At 62.5% G+C, this 22272-nt stretch overlaps 1 protein-coding gene across 1 annotated transcript in view; it reads right to left on the bottom strand.

The window, feature by feature from the left end:
• Positions 1–719: 719 nt before the first annotated feature.
• The window catches only part of SHANK1 (SH3 and multiple ankyrin repeat domains 1), a gene marked incomplete at its 5' end in the record, with an annotated part of 142119 nt that continues 120566 nt past the window's right edge, over positions 720–22272 (bottom strand). The window contains one exon of the mRNA XM_090127546.1: positions 720–4475. Coding sequence (XP_089983672.1) covers positions 3927–4475 — 549 coding nt within the window. The remainder of the gene's footprint in view (positions 4476–22272) is intronic.

The following is a 22272-nucleotide window of genomic DNA, read 5'->3' as shown; positions in this document are numbered from 1 at the left end:
TTGCACATCCAAGTGCTGTTGCACACTCAGAGCTGTGGCACACCCGAGTGTCATTGCACATCCAAGCTGCTTTTCACGCTGAGATCCCATTGCACACTCAAATTCCATTGCACACTTCCACCCTGTTGCGCATCCAGGTGCTGTTGCACGTTCAAGTTGTGTTGCACGCTCAAATGCCCGTTGCACATCCAAGTGTCGTTGCACACTCAAACCTGTGGCACCCCCAAATCCCATCGCACCGTTTCCATTGCACACCCAATCCTATTGCACAGCTGTGTTGCGTTGCACGCTCAAATCTCATTGTACATTCAAGTGTCGTTGCACACCCAAACCCTGTTGCACATCCAGGTGTTGTTGCACATTCAAGTTGCATTGCACAAATCCCGTTGCACATTCAAGTGCTGTCGCACATCCAAGTTGTGTTGCACGCTCACATCTCCTTGCACATCCGAGCTGCATTGCACATCCCAGTGTTATTGCACACCAGACCCTGTTGCACATCCAAGTGCTGTTGCATGGCCACGTTGTGTTGCACGCCCAAATCCCATTGCACACCCAGCTGTTGTTGCACATCCAAGTGTCATTGCACACTCAAAACCCGTGACAAGGGTGCATTGCACAAGTTCCATTGCACACTCAAATCCTGTTGCACACCCAAGTGTTGTTGCACGTCCAAGTTGTGTTGCACACTCAAATCCCATTGCATATGTAAGTGTTGTTGCACACCCTAGTGCTTGTTGCACACCCAATCCTGTTGCACACTCAAGTGTCATTGCACGTCCAAGTTGTGTTGCACACCCAAATTCTGTTGTACAACCAAGTGTTGTTGCACCTCCTCGTTGCATTGCACAAATCCCGTTGCACATCCAAGTGTCTTTGCACACCCAAATCCCCTTGCACACCCAAGTGCCATCGCTCACTCAATCCTGTTGCACACTCAAGTACCATTGCTCACACAATCCTGTTGCACACTCAAGCATCGTTGCACATCCAAGTTGTGTTGCACACTCAAATCCTATTGCAAATCCAAGTGTCGTTGCACGCCCAAGTTGCCTTGCACACCCACATCATATTGCGCAGCCACATCTTGTTGCAAATCCAAGCGTGCATCCTGGTTGTGTTGCACACCCAATCCCTTTGCACATCCAGATCCTCTTGCACGTCCCGGTTGCATTGCAAGTCCCACTTGTGTTGCACGCCCAAATCCCATTGCACATCCAGGTGTTGTTGCACGCCCAATCCTCTTGCACATCCAGGTGTCGTTGCACGCCCTACTTGTGTTGCACGTCCCCATCCCTTTGCACATCCAAGTGTCAGCCGTGTCGCACATCCAGATCCCTTTGCACACCCAGCTCCATTGCACACACCCCAACACCTTTGCACACCCCAATCCTGTTGCACATCTGCGGCCCGTTGCACGCCCCAGTTGTGTTACACACCCCAAAGTCCTTGCACGCCTCAGTTGCATTGCACACCCGAATGCCTTTGCAAGTCCCACGTGTGTTGCACGCCCAAATCCCTTTGCACGTCCACATCCTGCTGCAAATTCAAGTTGCCTTGCACACCCAAACCTTGTTGCACGCCCAGGCGTTGTTGCACATCCAACCCCGTTGCACATCCCAATCTGGTTGCACGCCCCACTTGTGTAGCACGCCCCAACCCCTTTGCACATCCACATCCTGCTGCAAGTCCAAGTTGCCTTGCACACCCAAACCCCGTTGCACATCCAATTCCTTTTACACAACCACGTGTTGCTGCAAGGCCAGGTTGCATTGCACTCCCCGACCCCGTTGCACGTCCAGATCTCATTGCACACCCCAGTCGCGTTGCACACCCAAATCCCATTGCAAGCCCTGCTTGCACTGCACACCCCAATCCTGTTGCACGCCCCGATAGCTTTGCACATTCCAGTTGCACGTCCAAATCCCATTGCACTTCCCAGGTCGCATTGCACGCCCCTATCCTGTTGCACAATCAGGTCCTGCTGCAAGCCCAGGTTGCATTGCACACCCCAGTCCCATTGCACGTCCCAGTCGTGTTGCACGCCCCAGTCCCATTGCACGCCCCGGGTTGCATTGAACACTCAGATCCATTTGCACAACCAGGTCCTGCTGCAAGTCGCAGTTGTGTTGCACAACTCAACAGCTTTGCAAGTCCAGGTCCTTGCACGCCTTGATCTCTTTGCACGCCCCAACAGCTTTGCAAGTCGCAGTTGTGTTGCACGTCCCAGCTGCATTGCACACTCAAATCCCTTTGTACATCCAGGTCCTGCAGCAAGTCCCAGTTGTGTTGCACACCCCAACAGCTTCGCACGTCCCAGTTGCGTTGCACAACCCAGTCCCATTGCACGTCCCTGCTGCGTTGCACACTCAGATCCTTTTGCACATCCAGATCCTGCAGCAAGTCCAGGTTCCATTGCACACCCCAATAGGTAAGCAGCAAAGTCCCAGTTGTGTTGCACGTCCAGATTCCGTTGCACACCCCAACAGCTTTGCAAGTCCCAGCTGTGTTGCACGTCCCAGTTGCATTGCACAACCCAGTAGCTTTGCACGTCCCAGTTTTGTTGCACATCCCAGTTGTGTTGCACATCCCAGTCCCATTGCAAGTCCCACTTGTGTTGCACGTCCCAGTAGCTTTGCACACCCCAGAAGCTTTACAAGTCCCAGCTGTGTTGCACGTCCCAGTTGCGTTGCACATCCCAGTCCCATTGCAAGTCCCACTTGTGTTGCACGTCCCAGTAGCTTTGCACACCCCAACAGCTTTACAAATCCCAGCTGTGTTGCACATCCCAGTTGCGTTGCACACCCCAGTCCCATTGCAAGTCCCAGTTGCATTGCAAGTCCCAGTTGTGTTGCACGTCCCAGTTACGTTGCACGTCTCAGTGGCTTTGCACGTCCCAGTTCCATTGCAAGTCCCAGCTGTGTTGCACACCCCAGTTGCATTGCACGTCCCAGTAGCATTGCACACCCGAACAGCTTTGCACGTCCCAGTTGTGTTGCACGTCCCAGTTGCATTGCACGTCCCAGTTGCATTGCACGTCCCAGTTGTGTTGCACATCCCAGTTCCATTGCAAGTCCCAGTTGCGTTGCACATCCCAGTCCCATTGCAAGTCCCAGTTGTGTTGCACGTCCCAGTTGCATTGCACGTCCCAGTTGTGTTGCACACCCCAGTCCCATTGCAAGTCCCAGTTGCGTTGCACATCCCAGTTCCATTGCAAGTCCCAGTTGTGTTGCACGTCCCAGTTCCATTGCAAGTCCCAGTTGTGTTGCACATCCCAGTCCCATTGCAAGTCCCAGTTGTGTTTCACACCCCAGCAGTTTTGCACATCCCAGTCCCATTGCAAGTCCCAGCTGTGTTGCACATCCCAGTTGTGCTGCACATCCCAGTTGCGTTGCACATCCCAGTAGCTTTGCACACCCCAGCAGCTTTACAAGTCCCAGTTGTGTTGCACGTCCCAGTCCCATTGCAAGTCCCAGTTGTGTTGCATGTCCCAGTTGCATTGCAAGTCCCAGTTGCGTTGCACATCCCAGTTGTGTTGCACATCCCAGTTGCATTGCAAGTCCCAGTTGTGTTGCACATCCCAGTTCCATTGCAAGTCCCAGTTGTGTTGCACGCCCCAGCAGCTTTGCAAGTCCCAGTTGTGTTGCACATCCCACTTCTGTTGCACGTCCCAGTTGCGTTGTACACCCCAGCAGCTTTGCACGTCCCAGTTGCATCGCACACCCCAGTCCCCTTGCAAATCCCAGCTGCGTTGCACCCCCCAACCCCTTTGCACATCCCAGTCTCCTTGCACACCCCTCCCTCCCCTTCTGCTCATCATTCGGGGGAGGAGGGGAATGGAAGAGGAGAGGGGGGGGGGGGCTTCCAGGGGTTCTTTTTTTGTTGTTTTTTGTTGTTTTGTTGTTTTTTTTCCCCCCCCCCGGCGATCACCTCTGCAGGAAAAGTTTGAGGGCTCGGTCGATGTTCATGCGATGGCCGACCCTGGTGACCCCCAGGTCGATGTAATCCTCCTTGGTGAGGGAGGGGAGATGAGAGCCGTCGATTTCGTTGTGGAGGAAACGTTCGCGATGCTCTCCCAAATTTAACGATTCCAACCAATCGGCGACGTCGAATTTGCTCCAAAAAGCCAAAGGTTTGGCACCGAATGGTTTGGGGAGGGGGGTCGTAGGGGAAGGGGTGATGGGGGGGGGAGGAGGGGGGCGGCTGGGGGAAAGGGAACGCGGGGAGAGGGAGGAGGAGGAGGAGGAAGGGTGGGGGGGGGGTTGGCTTTGGGGAGGGGGGGGGGGTGGGGGGAGGTCGGGGTAAGGGGTGGCGTAAAGGGCGGCGTAAAGGGGGGAGGTGGGGAGGGTCGGGAGGGAGGAGGGGCGGGGGGCCGGGCTGCAGCGGCGTTCGGTTGGGTGGGCGGAGGGGCTTTGGGAACGGCGGAGGGGGGGGCGGAAATCTAAATCCGGGGGGGAGGAAAGGGAGAAGGAAAGGGATTTGGGGCTGGGGGGGTGAGGGGTGCTCGGGGGGGGCCATAAGGGGAGGAGGGTGGGGGGAGGGGCGGTGTCGGGGGATCTGGTTTTTTGGAGGGGGGGAGGGCGATAGGGGTGGGGGGGGGGGGGGATGGGGGGGGATGCGGGGTGGGGGGGGGGAGATGGGGGGGTGATGGGGGTGGGGGGGGGAGATGGGTGGGGGGAGATGGGGGGTGATGGGGGCAAAGGGGCAACGGGGGTGGGGGGGTAAATGGGGGGGTGATGGGGTGATGGGGGGGTGGGAGTGATGGGGGTGGGGGGTGATGGGGGAGGGAGGGATGGGGGTGGGGGGGTGATCAGGGTGGGGGGGGATGGGGGGTGGATGGGGGGATGGGGGTGAGGGGGGAGATGGGGGATGGGGGGGTGGGAGTGATGGGGGTGGGGGGTGATCAGGGTGGGGGGGGATGGGGGTAGATGGGGGTATGGGAGTGGGGGGGGAGATGGGGGGGGCGATGGGGGTGATGGGTGGGGGGGGAGATGGGGGGTGATGGGGGGGAAAGAGGCAATGGAGGTGGGGGGCAGATGGGGGATGGGGGAATGGGGGTGGGGGGGAGATGGGGGGTGGGGGGGTGATGGGGGAATGGGGGTGGGGGGGAAATGGGGGGGTGATGGGGGTGGGGAGGGAAGATGGGGGGTGGGGGTGGGGGTATGGGGGGAGATGGGGGATGATGGGGGGGAAAGGGGCAATGGGGGTGGGGGGGAAATGGGGGGGTGATGGGGGAGGGGGGTGGGGGGGAGATGGAGGGGTGATGGGGGTGGGGAGGGGAGATGGGGGGTGGGGGGGTGATGGGGGAATGGGGGTGGGGGGGTGATTAGGGTGGGGGGGATGGGGGGTAGATGGGGGGATGGGGGTGGGGGGGGAGATGGGGGATGGGGGAGTGATGGGGGTGGTGGGGGGGAAAGGGGCAATGAGGGTGGGGGGGGGATGGGGGGGCAATGGGGGTGGGGGGGAAATGGGGGGGTGAGGGTGATGGGGGTGGGGGGGAAATGGGGGTTGATGGGGGTGGGGGGGGAGATGGGGAATGGGGGGGTGATGTGGGTGGGGGGGAGATGGGTGGGGGGGAGATGGGGGGGATGAGGGGGATGGGGGTGGGAGGGAGATGGGGGATGGGGGGGGATGGGGGGGTGGGGGTGATGAGGGTGGGAAGGGACATGGAAGGGTGATGGGGGTGGGGGGGGAGATGGGTGAGGGGGGGAGATGGGGGTGATGGGGGGATGAGGGTGATGGGGGTGGGGGGGGAAATGGGGGGGTGGTGGGGGTGGGAGGGAGGGGGGGGATGGGGGGTGGGGTGGGGGGGAGATGGGGGGGTGATGGGGGTGGGGGGGGAGATGGGTGGGGGGGAGATCGGGGGTGATGGGGGGGGGAAAGGGGCAATGGGGGTGGGGGGGGGATGGGGGGTGATGGGGGGTGGGGGTGGGGGGGAGATGGGGGGGGGATGGGGGTGGGGGGTGATGGGGGGAAAGGGGCAATGGGGGTGGGGGGGGGATGGGGGGGGTGATGGGGGGGGTGAGGGTGATGGGGTGATGGGGGGGTGGGAGTGATGGGGGAGGGAGGAATGGGGGGAATGGGGGTGATCAGGGTGGGGGGGGATGGGGGGTAGATGGGGGGATGGGGGTGGGGGGGGAGATGGGGGGGTGATCAGGGTGGGGGGGGATGGGGGGTGATGGGGGATGGGGGTGGGGGGGAGATGGGGGGGTGATCAGGGTGGGGGGGGATGGGGGGTGATGGGGGATGGGGGTGGGGGGCAAATGGGGGGTGATGGGGGTGGGGGGGGTGATGGGGGGGTGGGGGTGATGAGGGTGGGGGGGGAAAAGGGAGGGTGATGGGGGGGGAAGGGACAATGGTGGTGGGGGGGTGATGGGGTGGGGGTGATGAGGGTGGGGGGGGAAATGGGAGGGTGATGGGGGTGGGGGGGGGAGATAAAGATGGGGGGGTGGGGGGAATGGGGGTGGGGGGGTGATGGGGGTGGGGGGGAGATGGGAGGGTTGAAGGGAATTGGGGTGGGGGGGAGATGGGGGATGGGGGGATGATGGGGGTGGGGGGAGATGGGGGGGTGGGTGTGATGGGTGGGGGGGGTGATGGGGGGGGAAAGGGGGAATGGGGGTGGGGGAGGAGATGGGGGAGTTGTGGAGAAGGGGGATGGGGGGTAGATGGGGGGTGATGGGGGGGTGGGGGTGATGAGGGTGGGGGGGATGGGGGGTAGATGGGGGGATGGGGGTGGGGGGGGAGATGGGGGATGGGGGGGTGATCAGGGTGGGGGGAGATGGGGGGGATGACGGGGATGGGGGGTGGGAGGGAGATGGGGGATGGGGGGGTGATGGGGGGGTGGGGGTGATGAGGGTGGGGGGGGAAATGGGAGGGTGATGGGGGGGGGAAGGGGCAATGGTGGTGGGGGGGTGATGGGGGGGTGGGGGTGATGAGGGTGGGGGGGGACATGGAAGGGTGATGGGGGTGGGGGGGGAGATGGGTGAGGGGGGGAGATGGGGGATGATGGGGGGGAAAAGGGGCAATGGGGGTGGGGGGGGTGGGGGGGTCATGGGGGGGTGGGAGTGATGGGGGTGGGGGATGATTAGGGTGGGGGGGATGGGGAGTAGATGGGGGGATGGGAGTGGGGGGGAGATGGGGGGGATGAGGGGAATGGGGGTGGGGGGGGGAGATGGGGGTGGGGGGGTGATGGGGATGGGGGGGGAGATGGGTGGGAGGGAGATGGGGGTGGGGGGGGGAGATGGGGGGTGGGGGGGTGATGGGGGATGGGGGAATGGGGGTGGGGGGGTGATTAGGGTGGGGGGGGTGGGGGGGAAATGGGGGGGTGATGGGGGTGGGGAGGGGAGATGGGGGGGGAGTGATGGGGGTGATGGGGTGATGGGGGGGAGATGGGGGGGTGATGGGGGTGGGGGGGGGAGATGGGGGGTGGGGGTTGATGGGGGGTGGGGGTGGGGGGGAAATGGGGGGGTGATGGGGGTGGGAGGGAGATGGGGGATGGGGGGGGGATGGGGGGGTGGGGGTGATGAGGGTGGGGGGGGAAATGGGGGGTGATGGGTGATGGGGGATGGGGATGGGGGGGAGATGGGGGGGTGATGGGGGTGGGGGGGGGAGATGGGTGGGGGGGAGATGGGGGGTAGATGGGGGGGGAAGGGGCAATGGGTGTGGGGGGGGAAATGGGGGGGTGATGGGGGTGGGGGGTGATGGGGGGGATGGGGAATGAGGGTGGGGGGGTAAATGGGGGAGGGGGGAATGGGGGTAGGGAGGAGATCAGGGTGGGGGGGGATGGGGGGTGAGGGTGATGGGGAGGGGGGGAGTGATGGGGGTGGGGGGGTGATTAGGGTGGGGGGGATTGGGGGGGTGGGGGTAATGGGGGTGGGGGTGATGCGGGAGGGGGCGAAAGGGGGCGGGGGGGAGATGGGGATTGGGGGGGGGAGGGGAAAATGGGGGTGGGGGGGCGATAGGAAGGGTGGGGGGTGGGGGGGTTATGGGTGGGGGGGAGATGGGCGGGTGGGGGGAGAGAGAGAGAGAAAGAAAGAAAGAACGGTCAGTGCGGGGGGAGGGGCGGGGGGGAGGAGCAGGGCTGGGGTGCTGCAATGGGTGCTGCGTTGGGTGCTGCAATCACAGTGCAATGGGTGCTGCAGTGGGTGCTGCGTTGGGTGCTGCAATGGGTGCTGCAGTGGGTGCTGCAATCACAGTGCAATGGGTGCTGCAGTGGGTGCTGCAATGGGTGCTGCAATCACAGAGAGCAATGGGTGCTGCAATGGGTGCTGCAATGGGTGCTGCAATCACAGAGTGCAATGGGTGCTGCAATGGGTGCTGCAATGGGTGCTGCAATCACAGAGTGCAATGGGTGCTGCAATGGGTGCTGCAGTCACAGAGAGCAATGGGTGCTGCAATGGGTGCTGCAGTCACAGAGAGCAATGGGTGCTGCAATGGGTGCTGCAGTCACAGAGAGCAATGGGTGCTGCAGTGGGTGCTGCAGTCACAGAGTGCAATGGGTGCTGCAATGGGTGCTGCAGTCACAGAGAGCAATGGGTGCTGCAATGGGTGCTGCAATCACAGAGAGCAATGGGTGCTGCAATGGGTGCTGCAGTCACAGAGAGCAATGGGTGCTGCAGTGGGTGCTGCAGTCACAGAGAGCAATGGGTGCTGCAATGGGTGCTGCAGTCACAGAGAGCAATGGGTGCTGCAATGGGTGCTGCAATCACAGAGAGCAATGGGTGCTGCAATGGGTGCTGCAGTCACAGAGAGCAATGGGTGCTGCAATGGGTGCTGCAATCACAGAGAGCAATGGGTGCTGCAATGGGTGCTGCAATCACAGAGAGCAATGGGTGCTGCAATGGGTGCTGCAGTCACAGAGAGCAATGGGTGCTGTAATGGGTGCTGCAGTCACAGAGCAGTGGGTGCTGCAATGGGTGCTGCAATGGTTGCTGCAACGGGCACAGTGCAACGCAACGTCTTTTGCAATGCAATGCATTTTGCAACGCAATGGAATGCAATGCACTGCCTTTTGCAATGCAATGCAATGAATGCAACGCAATGCAGTGGGATCAGTGCAAGGAATGCAACGCAATGCAACAGCATGGATGCAATGCAATGGATGGATGGGATGGGATGGGATGGGATGCAATGCAATGCAGTGGAATTAATGCAAAGAATGCAATGCAACGCAACAGAATGGATGCAATGAAATGAATGGATGGGATGGGAAGGGATGGAAAGGAATGCAATGCAATGAATGCAATGCAATGCAATGTAATGCAACAGATTGGATGCAATGCAATGAATGGGATGGGATGGATTGAATGCAATGCAATGCAACGGAATGCAGTGGGATCAGTGCAATGATTGCAATGCAATGCAACAGCACGGGTGGAATGCAATGAATGGGATGGGATGGGATGGGATGGGATGCAGTGCAATGCAATGCAGTGGAATCAATGCAATGCAGTGGAATCAATGCAATGCAATGCAGTGGGATCAATGCAATGAATGCAATGCAATGCAACAGCATGGATGCAATGCAATGGATGGATGGGATGGGATGGGATGGGATGGGATGGGATGGGATGGGATGGGATGGGATGGGATGGGATGGGATGGGATGGGATGGAATCAATGCAATGCAGTGGAATGCAGTGGATTCAATGCAGTGAATGCAATGCAATGCAACAGAGTGGATGCAATACAATGAATGGAAAGGAATAGAATGCAATGGAATGGAATTGGATGGGATGGGATGTGATGGAATGGATGCAATGCAGTGGGATCAATGCAATGAATGCAATGCAACGCAACAGCATGGATGCAATGCAATGAATGGATGGGATGGGATGGGATGGGATGGGATGGGATGGGATGGGATGGGATGGGATGGAGAAGAATGCAATGCAATGCAATGCATGCAATGCAATGCAATGCAATGCAGTGGAATCAGTGGAATGCAGAGCAATCAATGCAATGAATGCAATGCAACGCAACAGCATGGATGGAATGCAATGAATGGATGGGATGGGATGTGATGGGATGGGATGGGATGGGATGGGATGGGATGGGATGGGATGGGATGGAGAAGAATGCAATGCAATGCAATGCATGCAATGCAATGCAATGCAATGCAGTGGAATCAGTGGAATGCAGAGCAATCAATGCAATGAATGCAATGCAACGCAACAGCATGGATGGAATGCAATGAATGGATGGGATGTGATGGGATGGGATGGGATGGGATGGGATGGGATGGAGAAGAATGCAATGCAATGCAATGCATGCAATGCAATGCAATGCAATGCAGTGGAATGCAGTGCAATCAATGCAATGAATGCAATGCAACGCAACAGCATGGATGGAATGCAATGAATGGATGGAATGGGATGGGATGGGATGGAATGGGATGGAATGGAATGGAATGGAATGGAATGGAATGGAATGGAATGGAATGGAATGGATGCAATGCAGTGAAATCAATGCAATGAATGCAATGCAACGCAACAGCATGGATGGAATGCAATGAATGGATGGGATGTGATGGGATGGGATGGGATGGGATGGGATGGGATGGGATGGGATGGGATGGGATGGGATGGGATGGGATGGGATGGGATGGAGAAGAATGCAATGCAATGCAATGCATGCAATGCAATGCAATGCAATGCAGTGGAATCAGTGGAATGCAGAGCAACCAATGCAATGAATGCAATGCAACGCAACAGCATGGATGGAATGCAATGAATGGATGGGATGTGATGGGATGGGATGGGATGGAGAAGAATGCAATGCAATGCAATGCATGCAATGCAATGCAATGGAATCAGTGGAATGCAGTGCAATCAATGCAATGAATGCAATGCAACGCAACAGCATGGATGGAATGCAATGAATGGATGGAATGGGATGGGATGGGATGGAATGGGATGGAATGGAATGGAATGGAATGGAATGGAATGGAATGGAATGGAATGGAATGGAATGGAATGGAATGGAATGGAATGGATGCAATGCAGTGAAATCAATGCAATGAATGCAATGCAACGCAACAGCATGGATGGAATGCAATGAATGGATGGGATGTGATGTGATGTGATGTGATGGGATGGGATGGGATGGGATGGGATGGGATGGGATGGGATGGGATGGGATGGGATGGGATGGAGAAGAATGCAATGCAATGCAATGCATGCAATGCAATGCAATGCAATGCAGTGGAATCAGTGGAATGCAGAGCAATCAATGCAATGAATGCAATGCAACGCAACAGCATGGATGGAATGCAATGAATGGGATGGGATGAATGCAATGCAATGCAATTAAATGCAATAGAATGGAATGCAATAGAATGAATGCACCTCAGCCTTTTGCAATGCACTGCAACGCAGCCCCTTTTGCACCACAGCACCCCCCCACCGCGTGCAAAGCCCCCCCCCCCCAAACCCGACCCCCCCCTTTTTTAACCCCCCCCTTTTTTAACACCCCCTCTTCCCCCCCTCCCCTCCCCCCCTTTTTTAACTCCCCCTTTTTTCAACACCCCCCCCTCCCCCCCCCTTTTTTAACCCCCCTTTTTTCAACACCCCCCCTCCTCCCCCCCTCCCCTCCCCCCCCTTTTTTAACCCCCCCTTTTTTAACCCCCCCTTTTTTCACCCCCCTCCCCCCCCTTTTTAACCCTCCCTTTCCCCCCCTCCCCCCTTTTTTAACCCCCGTTTTTTTTAACCCCCCCTCCTCCCTCCCCCCTTTTTAACCCCCCTTTTCTTAACACCCCCCCCGACCCCCCCCCTTTTTTAACCCCCCCTTTTTTAACCCCCCCTTTTTTTAACACCCCCCTCCCCCCCTCCCCTCCCCTCCTTTTTTAACCCCCCCTTTTTAACCCCCCCTTTTTCATCCCCCCTTTTTAACCCCCCCCTCCCCCCCCCTTTTTAACCTCCCCTTTTTCATCCCCCCTTTTTTAACCCCCCCCTTTTTAATCCCCCCCTTTTTAACCCCCCCTTTTTTCAACACCCCCCTCCCCCCTCCCTTCCCCCCCTTTTTTAACACCCCCCCTTTTTTAACCCCCCCTCTCCCCCCTCCCCTCCCCCCCTTTTTTAACCCCCCCTCCCCCCCTCCCTTTTTTAACCCCCCCCTTTTTAACCCCCCCTTTTTTCAACACCCCCCTCCCCCCCCCCTTTTTTAACCCCCCCTTTTTTAACCCCCCTTTTTTCAACACACACCCCCCTTTTTAGCCCCCCCCTTTCCCCCCCCCTCCCTTTTTTTAACCCCCCCCCCCCAATTTACTTACCTGTGCCTCCCCATTCCCACGGCGCTCCTGTCGGCCCCCCCCCATCCGATCACCCCCCTCCCCCCCCCTTCGTGCTCCCAAGGCAACGTCGGGGAGCGCCGGGGGGGGACGGGTGACGAAGAAGAAGCAGAAGCAGCCAAAACTGGGGGGGGGGCGACGATTCCCGAACTTCCTCCTCCTCCTCCCCCCCCCCCACCACCACCACCACCCAGAGACCCCCGGGATGGGGGTCTCCCCCCTCCCCCACCTCCCCTCCCTTTGCTTCGATCGGTGGAATCGAAAATCGAAGCGTAAGGGGGGGGGGGAGGTTCGGAGCTTTCGGGGGGGTGGTCGCTGCTGCTTCGACTGTCGACTTCTTCGATACCGGAATCGGTGACGGCGTCGATGCCTTCGGATGGGATGGAATGAGGAGGAAGAGGAGGAGGAGGAAGAGGAGGAACGGAATGGGGAGAGGGTAAAGAAGAAGGAGGAGGAGGAGGAGGAGGAGGAGGAGGAAGGGAAGAAAGGTGGGAAGGGGGGACGTTTTGAGGACCCCCGACCCCCCCGCTTCGAACCCCGATTAAACGAGGTTCGGAACTTTGGGTCAACGTGGCCACTTCGCTGTCGTACGAAGTCAGGCTGGAAGCGGTGGAATCCCCGACGGGGGTCGTTTCGACCCCCCCCCCCCCCGACCCCCACCCCAATTCCGACCCCCCCAGCGATTAACCCTACCCCCCCCATTCCTCCTCCTCCTCCTCCCCCCCCGTGGTCGAAACTGTTGGCGAATTCCAAAGGGGGGGGCAAAGGATCGGCGAGCAGCAGCTCTTCGTCCCCTCCGTCTACAGAAGGAGCCGGGGGGGGCAAAGCTAACAATGCTGCCCCCCCCGACCCTCCCCCACCTCCCCCCCCCGACCCCCCACCACCGACCCCTAAAATCCCCCCCCCCATTCCTCCGCTTTCCGCGAAACGCACCCGCAATTCCAAGCGGCTTTCCCCGACCCCCCCCACACCTCCAGCTCCCATCCCGACCCCCCCCCAAGATTCGGATGGTGACGGTGGTCTCCGCGGGGGGGGGGCGGTAGAACTACCCGCTGGGGGGGGGTGACTCCTTTGTAAACCGCTCCCCCCACCCCCGACCCCGACCCCGACCCCGACGATCCCCCTTTGCAGCTCCCCCCCCCCCACACCCTGCAACATCCCTTTCCCCCCCCCCCCCGCTTTGCAACGGCAACGACCCCCCCTGCAAAGAATGCAAAGCCGCCAGGTTGGCTTGCAAAGCCAACGCGCTTGGTTGCAACGAAGCCAAACCCGGATGCAAAGCGCTATGCAAACCTCCCCCTCCCCCACCACCACCACCACTTCCACCTCCCCCCCCCATTCCGGGACCTCCAATTAAATTGCCGACCCCCATCCCGACCCCCCCCCCCCCCTCCTCCTCCTCCTCCTCCTCCTCCTCCTCCTCCTTGCAAAGGCATCGTGGCCGCTTGCAAAGCAGCCAAAGCTTTGCAACTTAACGGGGAGGAACGGGGGTGAGAAGATGATGATGCTGCTGCTGATGATGATGGGGAAGCGGGCGCGTGCACGGCGGGCGCGTGCCCGGCGTGCAAAGGAGGCAAAGGCGCGTGCACGCCGGGGGGGGGAAGGGAAGAAGAAGAAGGTGAAGCGGTAGGGGAGGAAGATGAATGAAGCGCGCTCCCGACGGCGGCGGCGGCCCCGCGCGCGCTCCCGACGCCGTGGCCGGGCGCGTGCACGCTGCTGAAAGCGCTTCCCCCCCCCACAACCCCCCCACTTCCACCTCCACCTCCTCCTTCCCCCCCCCGAACGCCGATTCCACGATGATAAACCCGAGTCGGGGCGGCGGGGGGGGGAGGAGGAAAAACTTCGGAAGCGACGAACATCGCTTCGTCGATGCTTTTGGAATGACGGAGACGGGGGGGGGGGGGCAAGGCACCCAAACTTCCACCCCCCCCCACCCCACTACCGACCCCTAAACCGATCCCCCCCCCCGCCCCGACCCCTAAACCCATCATCCCCCCCCCCAAAGATCCTTCGTCGTCTTCTTCCGTGCTGAGAAAAAGAGCGGATCTTCTCCGGTTTTCACCCCCCCCGGACCCCCCCATTCCTAAAGCTGCCCATTCACCCCCCCTCCTCGAAACCGCTCCCCCCCCCCCCCCGGCGATCAAAGCCGCCGCACCGAAATGAGACGTGAAATCCAAAGCGGGGGGGGGAACGGAAGGAGGAGTGGAAGAAGGGGCCGAAGGTTGGGGGGGGGTCGAGGATGAGGGATGAGGGGAACGCGTTGGGTGGGGGGGGGGGGGTGATGGTGGTGATGGTGGTGGTGTTGGGGGGGGGGGGGGGGAGTAGATTGAGGTGGGGTGGGGGGGGTCGAACCCGATCCGGGGTGATGATGATGATGATGGTGATGATGATGATGCGTGGGCGGGGGGGGAACCGAAGGAGGTGGGGCTGAAGGTGGAATAGAAGAAGGGGAAGTGGGGCTCGGGGGGGGGGTGGTCCCAATTTCGTGAGAAGTTCCGACCCCCCCCGCCGCCCCCCCACCACCACCACCACCGCCGCCGCCGCTTCCAACGCTTAAAGAAATTCCTATCCCCCCCCCGGACCCCCCCTCGGTTTCTAAACTGCTCCCACGGGAACTTCGACCGCTGCTACTCGTCGACGGCGCCTTCACCACGATGGTGGGAATGGCGATGGAACTCTTATCCGACCCCCCCCCCGCCGACCCCCCCACCCCCCCACCCCCACCAATCGTTGGACCCCCCCCCACACTCACTACAGGACCCCCACCGACGACCCCCCCCCCCGCTTCTTCCACTTTGGTTTGTTTCACCAAAGGACCTTTGCGACGGAAAGGTTTTGGGGGACCCCCCCCAACCCCCCCAACCCCCCCGACGACCCCCCCTAATGAAGAAGTGGAAGTTTGGGGGGGGGCACCGCGGCTTTGAAGGTTATAAAGTCGCCAAGGTCCCGACCCCCCCCCCCCACCACCACCACCACCACCTCCCACCCCCCTGGATGGGGCTGCACCCAATGGACCCGAAGGGGGGGGGGAGCGGAGCTATAAGGGGGTTCGGGGGGGGATGTGGTTGGGGGGGGGGAATTTCATCCGAGCCGGGAACTGAAAGGCTGCGACTGAATTTGGCGCTGGGGGGGGTCAGGAACGGCTTCTCGTCCTCTGCTGCTCCTAGGTTTTGGTTTTTGGGGGGGGGGGAGGAGGGGGGGGCGAAGGAGATATTAGGGGGGGGTGGGAGGAGATAGAAAAGGGGGTGGGGGGGAGATGGGGGGAGGGGGGAGATGGGGGGATAGGGGGGAAAGTCGGGGGGGGGGCAGGGGGAGATATGGGGGGGATGGGGGGAAGGGGCGGATAGAGGGGGGGAGATATGGGGGGGAGATGGGGGGGGGGATAGGAGGTGATGGGGGGGAGATATAGGGGGGAGGGGGGGAGATATGGGGGGAGGGGGGAGATGGGGGGATAGGGGGGAAAGTCGGGGGGGGACAGGGGGAGATATGGGGGGGGATGGGGGCAAGGGGGGGATAGAGGGGGGGAGATATGGGGGGGATAGAGGGGGGGGATAGGAGGTGATGGGGGGGGGATGAGGGGAAGGGGGGGTGATGGGCGGGAGAAATGGGGGGGAGGGGGGGGAATATGGTGGGGAGATATGGGGGGAGGGGGAGATGGGGGGTGATAGGAGGTGATGGGGGGAGATATGGGGGGAGGGGGGAAGATATGGGGGGGAGGGGGGAGATGGGGGGATATGAGGTGATGGGGGGGGAGATGAGGGGAAGGGGGGGTGATGGGGGGGAGGGGGGGGAATATGGGGGGGAGATGGGGGGGGAGGGGGAGATGGGGGGATAGGGAGGAAAGTCGGGGGGGGCAGGGGGAGATAGGGGGGGATGGGGGGAAGGGGGGGATAGAGGGGGGGAGATATGGGGGGGAGATGGGGGGAATAGGAGGTGATGGGGGGGAGATATAGGGGGGAGGGGGGGAGACATGGGGGGGAGGGGGGAGATGGGGGGATAGGAGGTGATGGGGGGGGAGATGAGGGGAAGGGGGGTGATGGGGGGGGGGAAGATGGGGGGAAGGGGGGAGATGGAGGGGATGGGGGGAGGGGGGTGATGGGGGGAGATATTGGGGGGGAGGGGGCAGATGGGGGGGTTAGGAGGGGATGGGGGGAAGGGGGGGAATGGGGGGAGACATGGGGGGGAGGAGGGAGATGGGGGGATAGGGGGGAAAGTCGGGGGGGTGGGAGGGAGATATGGGGGGGGAGATGGGGAGAAAGGGGGGGATAGAGGGGGGGAGATATGGGGGGGGAGATATGGGGGGGATAGGAGGTGATGGGGGGGTGATGGGGGGGAGATATTAGGGGGGGAGGGGGGAGATGGAGGGGATGGGGGGAAGGGGGGGTGATGGGGGGATAGGGGGGAAAGTCGGGGGGGGACAGGGGGAGATATGGGGGGAGAGATGGGGGGAGATGGGGGGGATAGGAGGGGATGGGGGGAAGGGGGGGTGATGGGGGGGAGATATGGGGGGGGAGATTGGGGGGATAGGAGGTGATGGGGGGGAGATGGGGGGGAGGGGGGGAGGGGGGTGATGGGGGGAGATATTGGGGGGGAGGGGGCAGATGGGAGGGTTAGGAGGGGATGGGGGGAAGGGGGGGTGATGGGGGGAGAAATGGGGGGGGGAGAAATGGGGGGGGAGGAGGGAGATGGGGGAAGGGGGGGTGATGGGGAGGAGACATGGGGGGAGGGGGGAGATGGGGGGATAGGGGGGAAAGTTGGGGGGGGGGCAGGGGGAGATATGGGGGGGATGGGGGGAAGGGGGGGATAGAGGGGGGGAGATATGGGGGGGATAGAGGGGGGGATAGGAGGTGATGGGGGGGTGATGGGGGGGAGATATTAGGGGGGGAGGGGGGACATGGAGGGGTGATGGGGGGAGATATGAGGGGGAAAGTCAGGGGGAGGATGGGGGGAAGGGGGGAAAGTTGGGGGGGGGCAGGGGGAGATATGGGGGGGGAGATGGGGAGAAGGGGGGGGATGGGGGGGGAGATATGGGGGGGAGATGGGGGGGATAGGAGGTGATGGGGGGGAGATATAGGGGGGAGGGGGAGAGATATGGGGGGAGGGGGGAGATGGGGGGATAGGAGGTGATGGGGGGGGAGATGAGGGGAAGGGGGGGTGATGGGGGGGAGAAATGCGGGGGGGGGAAATATGGGGGGGAGATATGGGGGGGAGGGGGAGATGGGAGGAAGGGGGGGTGATGGGGAGGAGACATGGGGGGGAGGGGGGAGATGGGGGGATAGGGAGGAAAGTCGGGGGGGGCAGGGGTAGATATGGGGGGGGGTGGGGGGAAGGGGGGGGATAGAGGGGGGGAGATATGGGGGGGGAGATGGGGGGGATAGGAGGTGATGGGGGGGAGATATAGGGAGGAGGGGGGGTGATATGGGGGGAGGGGGGAGATGGGGGGATAGGAGGTGATGGGGGGGAGATGAGGGGAAGGGGGGGTGATGGGGGGGAGATATGGGGGGGAGGGGGGAGATGGGGGGATAGGGGGGAAAGTTGGGGGGGGCAGGGGGAGATATGGGGGGGGAGATGGGGGGAAGGGGGGGATAGAGGGGGGGATGGGGGGGGAGTGGGGAGATATGGGGGGGGGAGATGGGGGGGATAGGAGGTGATGGGGGGGTGATGGGGGGGAGATATTAGGGGGGGAGGGGGGAGATGGAGGGGATGGGGGGAAGGGGGGGTGATGGGGGAATAGGGGGGAAAGTCGGGGGGGGACAGGGGGAGATATGGGGGGAGAGATGGGGGGAGATGGGGGGATTAGGAGGGGATGGGGGGAAGGGGGGGTGATGGGGGGAGATATGGGGGGGGAGATGGGGGGGATAGGGGGGAAAGTTGGGGGAGGGCAGGGGGAGATATGGAGGGGATGGGGGGAAGGGGGGGATAGAGGGGGGGGAGATATGGGGGGGAGATGGGGGGAATAGGGGTGATGGGGGGGAGATGGGGGAAGGGGGGGTGATAGAGGGGGGAGATATGGGGGGGAGATATGGGGGGGGGATATGAGGGGGGATATGGGGGGGGAGATGGGGGGGATAGGAGGTGATGGGGGGGGAGATGAGGGGAAGGGGGGTGATGGGGGGGAGAAATGGGGGGGAGGGGGGGAGATATTGGGGGGAGATATGGGGGGGAGGGGGAGATGGGAGGAAGGGGGGGTGATGGAGGGGAGATGGGGGGGGAGGGGGGAGATGGGGGGATAGGGGTGAAAGTTGGGGGGGGCAGGGGGAGATATGGGGGGGGATGGGAGGAAGGGGGGGATAGAGGGGGGGGATATGGGGGGGAGATGGGGGGGATAGGAGGTGATGGGAGGGAGATATAGGGAGGAGGGGGGGTGATATGGGGGGAGGGGGGAGATGGGGGGATAGGAGGTGATGGGGGGGAGATGAGGGGAAGGGGGGGTGATGGGGGGGAGATATGGGGGGGAGGGGGGAGATGGGGGGATAGGGGGGAAAGTTGGGGGGGGCAGGGGGAGATATGGGGGGGGAGATGGGGGGAAGGGGGGGATAGAGGGGGGGATGGGGGGGGAGTGGGGAGATATGGGGGGGGGAGATGGGGGGGATAGGAGGTGATGGGGGGGTGATGGGGGGGAGATATTGGGGGGGAGGGGGGAGATGGAGGGGATGGGGGGAAGGGGGGGTGATGGGGGAATAGGGGGGAAAGTCGGGGGGGGACAGGGGGAGATATGGGGGGAGAGATGGGGGGAGATGGGGGGATTAGGAGGGGATGGGGGGAAGGGGGGGTGATGGGGGGAGATATGGGGGGGGAGATGGGGGGGATAGGGGGGAAAGTTGGGGGAGGGCAGGGGGAGATATGGAGGGGATGGGGGGAAGGGGGGGATAGAGGGGGGGGAGATATGGGGGGGAGATGGGGGGAATAGGGGTGATGGGGGGGAGATGGGGGAAGGGGGGGTGATAGAGGGGGGAGATATGGGGGGGAGATATGGGGGGGGGATATGAGGGGGGATATGGGGGGGGAGATGGGGGGGATAGGAGGTGATGGGGGGGGAGATGAGGGGAAGGGGGGTGATGGGGGGGAGAAATGGGGGGGAGGGGGGGAGATATTGGGGGGAGATATGGGGGGGAGGGGGAGATGGGAGGAAGGGGGGGTGATGGAGGGGAGATGGGGGGGGAGGGGGGAGATGGGGGGATAGGGGTGAAAGTTGGGGGGGGCAGGGGGAGATATGGGGGGGGATGGGGGGAAGGGGGGGATAGAGGGGGGGGATATGGGGGGGAGATGGGGGGGATAGGAGGTGATGGGAGGGAGATATAGGGGGGAGGGGGTGAGATATGGGGGGGAGGGGGGAGATGGGGGGATATGAGGTGATGGGGGGGGAGATGAGGGGAAGGGGGGTGATGGGGGGGGAGAAATGGGGGGGAGGGGGGGAGATATTGGGGGGGAGATATGGGGGGGAGGGGGAGATGGGAGGAAGGGGGGGTGATGGAGGGGAGATGGGGGGGGAGGGGGGAGATGGGGGATAGGGGGGAAAGTTGGGGGGGGGCAGGGGGAGATATGGGGGGGAGATGGGGGGGATAGGAGGTGATGGGGGGAGATGGGGGAAGGGGGAGTGATAGGGGGGGGAGATGAGAGGAAGGGGGGTGAGGGGGGGGGATAGGGGGGAAGAGGGGGGTGATGGGGGGGAGATATTGGGGGGGAGGGGGGAGATGGGGGGGTTAGGAGGGGATGGGGGGAAGGGGGGGTGATGGGGGGAGAAATGGGGGGGGGAGAAATGGGGGGGAGGAGGGAGATGGGGGAAGGGGGGGTGATGGGGAGGAGACATGGGGGGAGGGGGGAGATGGGGGGATAGGGGGGAGGGGGAATGGGGGGAGATGGGGGGAGGGGGGGTAGATATGGGGGAGATATGGGGGGGAGATATGGGGGGAATGGGGGGGATGAGGGGGGTGGGGGGCAATCGGGGGTGATGGGGGGAGGGGGAGATGGGAGGAGGGGGAGGAGAGAGGGGGGGATGGGGGGGAGAGAGGGGATTGAGGGGGGGTCGGGGGAGAGAATGGGGAGGGGGGAAATGGGGGGGGAGATGGGGGGAGGGGGTGGAGAGAGGGGGGAATTGGGGGGGGAATTGGGGGGGATTGAGGGGGGTGGGGGGGGAGAAAATGGGGAGGGGGCAATGGGGGGGGGAGAGGGGGGGATGGGGGGAATTGTGGGGGAATTGTGGGGGATTGAGGGGGGTGGGGGGGGTAGAAAATGGGGAGGGGGCGATGGGGGGGGAGATGGGGGGTGGGGGAGGTGTGAGGGGGGGTTTTTTGGGGAGGGGGGTTGGGGGGGGAAATGGGGGGAGGGGGAGAGATGGGGAAGGGGGGGGGATGGGTGGGAGATGGGGGGGGGCACAGACGGGGGGGCTGTTAAGGTGAGGACCCCCCCCCACCCCCTTAAAATAATTGGGGGGGGTGTAGATTGGGGGTGGGGGGCAATGGGTTTTGGGGGGGGGTCTTGGGGGGGTCTTGGGGGCTGGGGGGGGGACAATGGGTTTTGGGGGGGTCTTGGGGGGGTCTTGGGGGGCTGGGGGGGGACAGTGGGTTTTGGGGGGGTCTGGAGGTGAACAATGGGTTTTGGGGGGGGTCTTGGAGGGCTGGGGGGGGACAGTGGGTTTTGGGGGGGTCGTGGGGGGGTTGTGGGGGGGTCTTGGGGGGCTGGTGGGGGGGATAATGGGTTTTGGGGGGTCCTAGGGGGTCTTGGGGCTGGGGGGGTACGATGGGTTTTGGGGGGGTCATGGGGGGGTCTTAGGGGAGCTGGGGGGGGCGGACAATGGGTTTTGGTGGGGTCATGGGGGGGTCTTGGGGGGCTGGGGGGGGGGCAATGGGTTTTGGGGGGGGTCTTGGGGGGGTCTTGGGGGGCGGGGGGGTGGGGAGAATGAGTTTTGGGGGGGTCGTGGGGGGGTCTTGGGGGGCTGTGGGGGGGACAGTGGGTTTTTGGGGGGGTCTTGGGGGGGTCTTGGAGGGCTGGGGGGGGACAGTGGGTTTTGGGGGGGTCTGGAGGTGAACAATGGGTTTTGGGGGGGTCTTGGAGGGCTGGGGGGGGGACAGTGGGTTTTGGGGGGGTCGTGGGGGGGTTGTGGGGGGGTCTTGGGGGGTTGGGGGGGTTAATGGGTTTTGGGCGGTCGTGGGGGGGTCGTGGGGGGGTCTTGGGGGGCTGGGGGGGGCAAAGGGTTTTGGGGGGGTCGTGGGGGGGTCTTGGGGAGCTGGGGGGGGGACAATTGGTTTTGGGGGGGTCTTGGGGGGTCTTGGGGGGCTGGTGGGTGGGGAGAATTAGTTTTGGGGGGGGTCGTGGGGGGGTCTTGGGGGGTGGGGGGGGGGGTACGATGGGTTTTGGGGGGGTCGTGGGGGGGTCCTGGGGGGTTGAGGGGGGACAATGGGTCTTGGGGGGGTCCTGGGAGGGTCCTGGTGGGGGGTCTTGGGGGCTGGGGGGTACAATGGGTTTTGGGGTGTCTTGGGGGGGGGGGACGATGGGTTTTGAGGGGGTCCTGGGGGGTCTTGGGGGGACAATGGGTTTTGGGGGGGTCTGGAGGTGAACAATGGGTTTTGGGGGGGGGTCTTGGTGGAGTTTTGGGGGGTTGGGGGGGGATAATGGGTTTTGGGGGGGGTCTTGGGGGGGGTTTTGGGGGGCTGGGGGGGTGGACAGTGGGTTTTTAGGGGGGTCTTGTGGGGCTCCTGGGGGCTTGGGTGGGGACAGTGGGTTTTGGGGGGGGGCGTGGGGGGGTCTTGGGGGGCTGGGGGGGGGGACAATGGGTTTTGGGGGGGTCGTGGGGGGGTCTTGGGGGTCTGGGGGGGGGAGAGTGGGTTTTGGGGGGGTCGTGGGGGGGTCTTGGGGGGTTGGGGGGGATAATGGGTTTTCGGGGGAGGGGTCTGGGGGTGAACAATGGGTTTTGGGGGGGTCGTGGGGGGCGCTTGGGGGGCTGGGGGGGCGGGAGGGGGGACAATGGTTTGGGGGGGGTCCTGGGG

Source organism: Phasianus colchicus, chromosome 31, assembly GCF_987193195.1.
Source record: "Phasianus colchicus chromosome 31, bPhaCol1.hap1.1, whole genome shotgun sequence".
NCBI lineage: Eukaryota > Metazoa > Chordata > Aves > Galliformes > Phasianidae > Phasianus > Phasianus colchicus.
This window is presented reverse-complemented; position numbering and strand designations above follow the sequence as displayed.